An 11156-nucleotide genomic window follows, 5' to 3' on the forward strand; every position below is an offset into this window, starting at 1 on the left:
AGGAACTTACTCATATAAACCTATAAATCACTGGGACAAGACTAAATAAAACGCAATATATGATCTGCCATATCATCTATTAATAGTCTTCTTATGGAGCCATAAGGAACTTAATTGTATGCGCAACACCATATGGAGTAAAATTACTATCTAAGGTTGCTTGCAAACCAGAGATCAGACTGGACATTCATATATATATATATATATATATATATATATAGTTCTTTTTTTATTTTTTTTATTTAAATTAGTCTTTATTTCAATTTCATAGAAAAAAAACATCCGAAAAATACATCAATCCAATATCAAAAAGACATAGATATTAACCATTCATAATAATAATTTTAGTTTTATTTATTCCCTCCCACTACATCCAGCCCTAAAGTAACCAATTTTTCCATACTTCATCCGAATTTTGCGATTTTTTTAATATAACTCTCCATCACACGTTCTTCTATAATTAAATTATCTATTGCTTTTTTCCACTGTCCCACTGTCGGTGGATCGGCCGTTATCCATTTCCTAAGTATAACAAGTCTGGCTTGAAATAATACTTTATTCATAACCGATCGTATTTTTTTTATCTAACTTCAAATGTTCAGTTGCCCCCAAAATACAAATGACTGGGTCATAGGGCAGCCGAACTTTCAGACGCAAAAATATGATTTCTAGTATTTCTATCCAGTATCTGAAGAGTTTGGGGCATCTCCAAAAACAATGTATTAAATCGGCTTTTTCATCCCGACATTTTAGACACTTATCTGACTCCCTCACACCCATTCTTTTCAACATCCATGGAGACCTATGTAATCTATGCAATATGAAGAATTGTGAAATCTTATGTGAGCCCCTATCAGAGACCCTCGCATAATTTCTGAGGGCATCTCTCCATTTCTCCTCCGTAAAAGATTCTAGTTCTTTCTCCCATTTTCTTACGGCCGGCATTATAATCCTTTTTTTCCTTCCCTCCATCAAAATCCCATATCTCCTTGCAGTTGTTCCTCCTCCTTCCCCTCTAATAAATTTGTCCAGCATATCCGATTTTTCCCTTCTATACCTATCCTCTTGATCCACTGTCCGCAGCGCATTCCTAAGCTGAAAGTATTTATACATATCTCTATGAGGAATCCCAAATTCCGTTACCATTGTATTAAAGTCCTTCAAGTTGTCTTCCTTGAAAATCTGATCTATATATTTCATTCCTTTTTTCCCCCAATCTATATAAACCCTAATCGTTTCTAATTCCTTTAAATAAAAATTTTTCCAAATCGGTGTACACTACGTGCAGAATTATTAGGCAAATGAGTATTTTGACCACATCATCCTCTTTATGCATGTCATCTTACTCCAAGCTGTATAGGCTCGAAAGCCTACTACCAATTAAGCATATTAGGTGATGTGCATCTCTGTAATGAGAAGGGGTGTGGTCTAATGACATCAACACCCTATATCAGGTGTGCATATTTATTCCTTTCCTTTGGCAAAATGGGTCAAAAGAAGGACTTGACAGGCTCAGAAAAGTCAAAAATAGTGAGATATCTTGCAGAGGGATGCAGCACTCTTAAAATTGCAAAGCTTCTGAAGCGTGATCATCGAACAATCAAGCGTTTCATTCAAAATAGTCAACAGGGTCGCAAGAAGCGTGTGGAAAAACCAAGGCGCAAAATAACTGCCCATGAACTGAGAAAAGTCAAGCGTGCAGCTGCCAAGATGCCACTTGCCACCAGTTTGGCCATATTTCAGAGCTGCAACATCACTGGAGTGCCCAAAAGCACAAGGTGTGCAATACTCAGAGACATGGCCAAGGTAAGAAAGGCTGAAAGACGACCACCACTGAACAAGACACACAAGCTGAAACGTCAAGACTGGGCCAAGAAATATCTCAAGACTGATTTTTCTAAGGTTTTATGGACTGATGAAATGAGAGTGAGTCTTGATGGGCCAGATGGCTGGATTGGTAAAGGGCAGAGAGCTCCAGTCCGACTCAGACGCCAGCAAGGTGGAGGTGGAGTACTGGTTTGGGCTGGTATCATCAAAGATGAGCTTGTGGGGCCTTTTTGGGTTGAGGATGGAGTCAAGCTCAACTCCCAGTCCTACTGCCAGTTTCTGGAAGACACCTTCTTCAAGCAGTGGTACAGGAAGAAGTCTGCAAGGTAAGAAAAACATGATTCTCATGCAGGACAATGCTCCATCACATGCGTCCAAGTACTCCACAACATGGCTGGCAAGAAAGGGTATAAAAGAAGAAAATCTAATGACATGGCCTCCTTGTTCACCTGATCTGAACCCCATTAAGAACCTGTGGTCCATCATCAAATGTGAGATTTACAAGGAGGGAAAACAGTACACCTCTCTGAACAGTGTCTGGGAGGCTGTGGTTGCTGCTGCACGCAATGTTGATGGTGAACAGATCAAAACACTGACAGAATCCATGGATGGCAGGCTTTTGAGTGTCCTTGCAAAGAAAGGTGGCTATATTGGTCACTGATTTGTTTTTGTTTTGTTTTTGAATGTCAGAAATGTATATTTGTGAATGTTGAGATGTTATATTGGTTTCACTGGTAAAAATAAATAATTGAAATGGGTATATATTTGTTTTTTGTTAAGTTGCCTAATAATTATGTACAGTAATAGTCACCTGCACACACAGATATCCCCCTAAAATAGCTAAAACTAAAAACAAACTAAAAACTACTTCCAAAAATATTCAGCTTTGATATTAATGAGTTTTTTGGGTTCATTGAGAACATGGTTGTTGTTCAATAATAAAATTAATCCTCAAAAATACAACTTGCCTAATAATTCTGCACTCCCTGTATAGTGCAAAAAACCTTTAATCTCTAATATTTTTTTTAATTTCCCCCCATACGTAATCCATTAAATTTAATATTCTATTACCAGTGGTTTTTTTCCCCAAAAAACCTGATTCCAGCACCTCTAAGTGATTCCACTCCTCTTTCCAACCCCATCTATTTATTTCTTGACTAACCGCCAAACTTTCTAAACTACCCTTTATATTCCCATATTGTGTTATTAAATAATAGAAAAACAGATTGGGAACCGCTAATCCTCCATCCCGTACTGGAAGCTGAAGAACTTCTTTCTTTATCCGAGGGATAGCTCCCTTCCAAATAAATTCCCCCATTAGGATATCAAATAGCTTAAAAATACTCTGTGGTATTCTCACTGGAGCATTTTGCAAGACATAGAGTATTTTTGGGAGAAAGACCATTTTTATTAAATTTACCCGACCTTGTATTGACATTGGTAGTCTTTTCCATATATGTATTTTAGTTCTTAATTCTTTTATTAAGGGGAGAACATTTAATTTCTCATACTCTTCTATATTTCCAGAAATTTGTATACCGAGATATTTGAATTTCTCTTTTTTTTTTTTGAACGTGAACCCGTAAGTCTCCCTGTGATTGACCATCTCCTAATATTAACATGTGTGATTTCCCCCAATTAATATTTAAACCAGAAAACAAACCAAACGTATCTATTATTTCTATCACTCTATTGAACTGATCCCCAGTATTCTGCAAAAAAAGTAAAATATCATCCGCAACATTAACATTTTTTCCTCTCCACCCAGATATTGAAACCCTTTAATCTCCCTATCATTTCTTATTATATTTGCCAAAGGCTCAATTGCTATAGCAAATAACAGTGGGGAGAGAGGGCATCCCTGCCTAGTGCCCCGGTATAGGGCAAACGGCAGGTACAAGCTCCCATCCACCACTACTCTGGCCCTTGGGTTAAGATATATTAACTGAATCCATCTTATAAATCCCTCCCCTATTCCAACCCTTTTTAATACTGTCCATAAATACTCCCATTCAATACAGTCGAATGCCTTTTGGGCATCCAATGAAAGTATCGCTTTCTCCCCTACGTCTGATGTATTAGCTTCAATATTAAGGAACAGCCTTCTTATATTTGAATATATTGTTCTACCCGGAATAAAGCCTGTCTGTTCTTTATTTATTATTCCTGTAATAATCTTTGACAGCCTATCTGCCAAGACCTTTGCCAAAATTTTTACATCGGTATTAAGAAGAGATATTGGCCTGTATGACCCGGGATCTAGTTGTTATTTTCCCTTTTTTGGAATTAATGTAATAATTGCTTCCTTCATGGAGTCCGGTAGATCGCCCAGTTTCCGGGATTCATCCAGTGTTATTTTTAACTCAGGTACTAAAACCTGGGAGAAGTTTTTATATATTTCAAAAGGGAGCCCATCACCCCCTGGTGCTTTTTCGGCTTTTACCTTCCCCAACACTGAATTTATTTCTGCCACCGATATTTCTTTTTCTAAATATTCTTTTTGGGCCTGGGATATCTTACTAAAAGGAATCTTATCTAGGTATAAATCTAATTCTTGTTTTGAATGTTGTACCCTAGACTTGTAAAGCTCTAGGAAGTACTCCACGAACACTTTTTTAATACCTTCCGGTGTACTGACCAATTTACTCGTATTATCCTTAATTGCCCCGATCCATGATTTCCCTTTTTGATTTCTCACTATATTTGCTAAAAGTTTACCAACCTTTTCACCCTCCGAAGCTAACCGGATCCCTTGAAAAAGCAATTCTTTCCTAGTTTTTTCTAACTGATATATTTTTAATTTTTCTTGCTCTTCCTCCCAAACAATCTTATTGAAATCAGTGGGGTACCTTATACATACCATTGCTGCTTCTTGTAATTTCTTTTCCAATAGATTCCCTTTCTCTCTAACACTTTCTTCCAATAATTTACCTTTTTTAACAACACTCCTCTCAAAAATGCCTTAGCCGTGTCCCAAACCATTAATCTATTGGCAGAACCAGTATTCACTTTAAAAATTTTTTTTAACTCCTCTATTATACTCTCATTATCTGTGATCAAAAATAACCAATGAGGATTAAACTTGAACAGCGGGACAGTGCTCTTTTTTATTCAAGTCTAAGTCAATTACCATTGCATTATGGTCTGACAAAGTCATAAGGTATATACTTGATCCTAATTCTGTTTTGGGAAATTAAATTTTTGTTTACAAAAAGCATATCTATTCTTGACCAGGTTTGATGTGTTTTTGAATAACAGGAGTACATAGTTTCATCCGGATTCTGGGCACGCCACACGTCTACCCAATTAAATTCCAGGGCTAGCTTACATAAGTCTACATTTTGTGCTCCTCCCCCTCTGCCAGAAGTTCTATCCCTGAGTGGATCCATAACCGCATTATAATCACCCACTGCAATCAATATACATTCCGGCTTATTCAACATAAATCCATACAATTGATATAATACATCTGGCTTGTAAGGTGGTGGGATATATATATTAGCAATTACAGTTTTAATCCCTTCTATATAACAATGTAAGAAGAGGTATCTGCCACAGTCATCGGCCTCACATGCCACAACTTCAAATTTAATCTTCTTATGTACCAAAATTGAGACCCCTCTGGAATAGGTAGTATACACCGAATGATATCCCTCCACCATCCATCTCCTCTCCAACCACCTTACTGATTCCTTATCCAAATGTGTCTCCTGGAGACAGATGATGGCCGGCAGAAACCTCTTCATCCACTCAAGGATAGCGTATCTTTTAACCCTCTCACAAAGCCCTCTCACATTTAATGAAAGGATCCTAACCATCTTCTAGCAGAGGGGGAGGAAGAAGAAAAAAAATAACACACACACCCCCCCCCCCCATCCTGTACTTACCCCCCCTATCCAAATAATCACCCCGTCTGCTAACCAGCAGTCTGGGCGACTCCATAACTTAGCATAAAGACCCCTTTCCCCTCCCCCACCCCCGGCCTCAGAGGCCCTCCCCATCCGCCCATTCACTGACTTCTTCCGGAATCTGGAAAAAAATGCTCCTGCCTTTATACTCCACCCTTAATTTCGCCGGGAAGAGCAAGCTATACTTAAGCAAGCTATCCCTTAGTCTTTTTTTAACAGTTATAAATTCTCTCCTTTGTGCATTAGTACTAAATGAGTAGTCTGGAAAAAGTTTAATCTTTACACCCTGTATATGATATTTATCTGAAGTTCTGGCGTCATATAATATTCCATCACGGTCCTTAGTCGATAAACATTTCACCAATATAGGCCTAGGATAGTCCCCTGGGACCCTATTTTTTGTGGGGACCCTGTGTGCTCTTTCAATAGAGAATAAGGGGGAGAGAGTACCCTCTTTGCTATTCTGCCTTATCCATTTCTCCATAAATTCAGTACAATTCTCTCCCTCTGCTCGTTCTGGGACCCCCACACATCTTATATTAGATCTTCTTAGTCTATCCTCCTGATCAACCAGTTTTTGTTCCATCTTACCATTTATCTGTTTTAAAGATACCACCTCCTTCTCTAACTTCTGCACAGATTGCTCTAGGGTAGGGATCCTTTTCTCCATCTCATACAAACGCTGCCTTACTTTCTCCATTTCATCTCGTATCACCATAACATCAGTTTGCACTGCCCCAAGCTGCGTTACCAAATTACCCATTAAATTTTCCATCCGTGAAACAGTGCAAAGTATGTCCTGCACCATTCTTACATCTGTTTCGGTATATGTCACTGGGGCTCCCCTCTCCCCCTCTCCACTCTCAGGTGTTATCTCATGTGTTGGGCCCTGAAGTTCAACATCTGCATTTTTTTCTTTTTGTGGAGATCTAGGCCCTGGTGAATTAGGGAGCAAGTATTTATTTAAACCCTGTTGCTTAGATCCACTTTCTAACCCTGTTACTGATCGCCTAGCGATACTCCCTTTAGGGCCACGCTGTTCCTCCCTTCTTTTTGACGGCATTTTCAATTTCTTAACCTTCCCGCGCCCTTTACTATATAAACCCTTGGGAAAAATCACCTCTATTCCCTTCTCTTCCTCCTCTCTCCCCTCCCCCTACCTATCTTATCAGACAGTTAGTTACAAAGTTGTTAGTAAAAGTAATAATAATAATATTTCCCCTTTTTTCAAATTAATCGTAAACATCAAGAAACAAACAATAAACAATAAATTAAACCATATCTAAACACTAGTTAGTCCGGGAAAAAAAAAAAAAAAAAAAAAAAAAAATTACACAATGTTAAATAATCCTTAAGCCTATGCCTCTCAAAAAGAGCCAGGAACCAAAGGCCTATAGTCCAAACATATGAAAAAAGCGTAATTAGTCCCAATTTTTTTTAGTAAGGTTAGTTTAACTTTGAACCCATAATAGGGAGAGTTTTAGAGATGTTAAAATGAGGTTAATCCCTTTTTGGAAGAACTTCTTCAGAGGATTAGAGTCGGAAGTCTCGGGGTCAAAAAATGGAGGTAACAAATAGGGGCTTAAACACCAATAAGCCGACTGGTGAGCAGTATACTCGGTAATAAACATGGTATATTCGCTCCTACTTGTTATTTTTTTTCCTTCACTCGCGCTTCTCTCGGTTTTTTTTTTTTACTCTATTCCTCCCAGAATTCTTCCAAGGATACAAATAGACCGGGGGCTATACCCTGGAGTCCGCAGCTATCAAAGTATCTTCACCCCTGTTACCCTCTGCATGAGGCTCGAAGCCAACAACTCCTATAGGAATCCTCAAAGTCCCGCTCCAGCATGCTCTAGAAGGGGGAGAACAAACATCCCCAAAAGAGCCTTAAACAAATGTTACAAGCTCTAGCACACATGTGCAACTCACAACCTCCTCTGGCTCGAGTCCGCCATTCCACAGCACCTGCGGCTCATTCCTCGGCACCTACGGGCAGCAGCGGCTCCTCCTTGTAAGCGGCAAACCCAGGTATCAGTGCTCCGATTTCCACGTCGGGTATCCTTCCACACCGCCTGCGGACCATGGCATCCCCATCTACGCCTCCTTCACAGACCAGGTGACAGCTTCAGATCTCCAGTATCAGCGGTATCGGTGTTAACGTCCCCCCGCTTGCCTCAGCATAGCGGCTTAGCAGGAGCAAGCAGGAGCAAGCAGGAGCGAGCAGACGGGACAGCCGGCGTGCCGGGGGAGCGGAGGGGCGGGGCCTAGCGTCTCACATCAGACGCTCCCATGCTCCCTTCTTGCTTGTGGGCCGTATATATATAGTTCTAACTAACAACAGCACTCTTACCACTCTGTAGTAGCACAGAACTTTTCAGCGAATTATTGTTGGATACAAGGGACTATTCCTACCTGTGATTTTGAAATTCTAAATTTATGTGGATTGTATTTTATTTTATGTTATATACGTATCAATTTTATGCTATACATATATATAGTATTTTATTCTATGAAGTACAATTAAACTGTTTTATCACTAAGACCAAATGTAGAGTGCTCACCCATTACCTTGGTTTTTTATAAGACAAAGATCAACTTGTACCAGAGTGATGGGAATAGAAGAGTATGGAGAAGGAAAGGAACTGCTCATGATCCTAAGCATACCACCTCATCAGTGAAGCATGGTGGTGGTAGTGTCATGGCGTGGGCATGTATGGCTGCCAATGGAACTGGTTCTCTTGTATTTATTGATGTGACTGCTGACAAAAGCAGCAGGATGAATTCTGAAGTGTTTCGGGCAATATCATCTGCTCATATTCAGCCAAATGCTTCAGAACTCATTGGACAGCGCTTCACAGTGCAGATGGACAATGACCCAAAGCATACTGCAAAAGCAACCAAAGAGTTTTTTAAGGGAAAGAAGTGGAATGTTATGCAATGGCCAAGTCAATCGCCTGACCTGAATCCGATTGAGCATGCATTTCACTTGCTGAAGACAAAACTGAAGGGAAAATGCCCCAAGAATAAGCAGGAACTGAAGATAGTTGCAGTAGAGGCCTGGCAGAGCATCACCAGGGAGGAAACCCAGCGTCTGGTGATGTCTATGCGTTCCAGACTTCAGGCTGTAATTGACTGCAAAGGATTTGCAACCAAGTATTAAAAAGTGAAAGTTTGATTTATGATTATTATTTGTCCCATTACTTTTGGTCCCCTAACAAGTGGGAGGCACATATGCAAACTGTTGTAATTCCTACACCATTCACCTGATTTGGATGTAAATACCCTCAAATTAAAGCTGACAGTCTGCAGTTAAAGCACATATTGTTCATTGCATTACAAATCCATTGTGGTGATGTATAGAGCCAAAAATGTTAGAATTGTGTCGATGTCCCAATATTCATGGACCTGACTGTAACCTCACAGTATTGTATGATTAGCTTAGGCATTTTTGTGGCAGCATAGCTATGTGGATCTGGGACATATTGTCTTCTCTTGTGGTTCTTACTGTGTATATACTGTAGCTAAGAACTACATCTAGAGGATTCTGATGTTCTTTATTACATTTTTATATACACATATATTTATTGAATTATTATGTGAAACATCGTATGCTTCCATTTATTAACACTGCCCTGTACTTATCAGGTATGCTAATGCCGACCAGTGGTGCTGTCATTTTCCTGCCTTCCTTCTTAATGTTTTTAACTATTTGTGATCTGTTCTAATAAAATGTATAATTTAATAGAACAACATGTCTCTATTTTTTGTAGGTTTAGGGTATTTTTAGGGACCACATACCTGTTACGTATGGCCAACTGGGTACATTTTGATATGGATTACTTATAGGGGATAGGTTAAAACTCAGTTAACTGTGTGGTGCTCATGTAGGTCAAGGCAGGTAGAGTTTGTGCGATTCCGTGAAACTCATCTGAGGTCAGAGCAGGCAGCAATGGGTCAGGACAGTACAGGGGGGTTGCTAGGGTCTCAAATTATCCGGGGCCCAGCTGGGGCTGCATAAATGAAGCTGGGGCTGCATAGATGAGGCTGGGGGCTGCATACATGAGGCTGCAGGCTGCATACATGAGGTTGGGGGGCTGATCTGAGGCATGTGGGTCTGATATTAACATTGGGGGTCTGATTAGGCAAACCGACCCCCATCCCCCCGGAAACACTAGGACTGAAGACATTTTGCTGTACTTGCTATACAGCAGCACTTACCTCTCACATCCAGGGCCTCCAGGTGACGTCTACTCTGATGTAGATCTTCTCTGTCATCGTCTTCTCCATTCGGTCCAGACAACTTCTCTCAGCCACACCTCGTCTCTGCAGAATGTGAAACACAGACGTCTTAGCTTCCTCCCTTTTCTGTACCCCAAAATACAATCCTGAAGAAAAATAAGTGCCCCCCATAGTAATAGTACTCCTCATAGTCCCACCAATAGTAATTCCTTTCTAGAATGTCCTCATTAGTAATACTGCCCCTACAGTGATAGTGCTCCCTAAGAGTGCCTCCATTAGTAGAAAAGCCCTACAGTATTAATAATGCCCTCACAGATCCCCCATTAGAAATAAGGCCCTTCTATTGCTCCCCAGTGGTAATAAAGCTCTCTACATACCCCTCAGTAGTAATAAGGCGGCCCCCCATAGTGCTCTTAGTAGAAATAATGTGGATCTATAAGTCCCTCCTATAGAGCCCCCAGTAGTAATAAGAATGCCTATATTGTCCCCTGGATTTAAAATGCCCCCACAGTGCCCCCAGTATTTGTATTGCCCCTACGATTACAATGCTCACCCTGAAGTGCCCCAGTATTTATAATGCCCCCTACTATTATAATGCTCACACTGAAGCAGCCCAGTATTTATATCACCCCTGTAGTGCCCCCTGTAGTTATATTCCTCTGTTTACTGTCCTCAGAAATTATAATTCTTCACCCCCTCCACCATACAGTCCCATGTGAACAACATTATTTTCCTCCCTCCGCCATCTCTCCAGCCCCCTCTAATATACAGTCCCATGTAAATAACATCACACCATCTCTCCCGCCCCCTCCAATATACAGTCCCACGTAAATAACATCACCCCTTCCTCAGCCGCCTTCAACATACAGTCCCATGTAATAAAGATTACTCCCTCCCCAGCCGCCTTCAACATACAGTCCCTTGCAAATAACATCACCCCCTCAATATTCAGTCCCATGTAAATAACATCACTCCACCCCACTGTCCCATGTAAATAACTTCTCTCCCTTCAGCCATAACATACAGTCCCAGTTAAATAACCACAACTCCCAGCATTGCTCTGCTCCTCTCTTCACTTACCTCTACCCATGTAGCAGACATCACCACAGCTTCTTCCCCCAGGACTTCTCTTCTTCACTGCCATCCTCTCCTGCACTGGTCACATGATGGTGACATCAT

General features: G+C 40.5%; 1 protein-coding gene across 1 annotated transcript in view; it reads right to left on the minus strand.

The window, feature by feature from the left end:
• Positions 1-6543, minus strand: part of SCN8A (sodium voltage-gated channel alpha subunit 8) — a 147154-nt gene extending 140611 nt beyond the window's left edge. Inside the window, exon 1 of the mRNA XM_044285453.1 lies at positions 6327-6543. Coding sequence (XP_044141388.1) covers positions 6327-6543 — 217 coding nt within the window. The remainder of the gene's footprint in view (positions 1-6326) is intronic.
• Positions 6544-11156: the final 4613 nt, after the last annotated feature.

This window comes from Bufo gargarizans, chromosome 3 (genome assembly GCF_014858855.1).
Source record: "Bufo gargarizans isolate SCDJY-AF-19 chromosome 3, ASM1485885v1, whole genome shotgun sequence".
Taxonomy (NCBI): domain Eukaryota; kingdom Metazoa; phylum Chordata; class Amphibia; order Anura; family Bufonidae; genus Bufo; species Bufo gargarizans.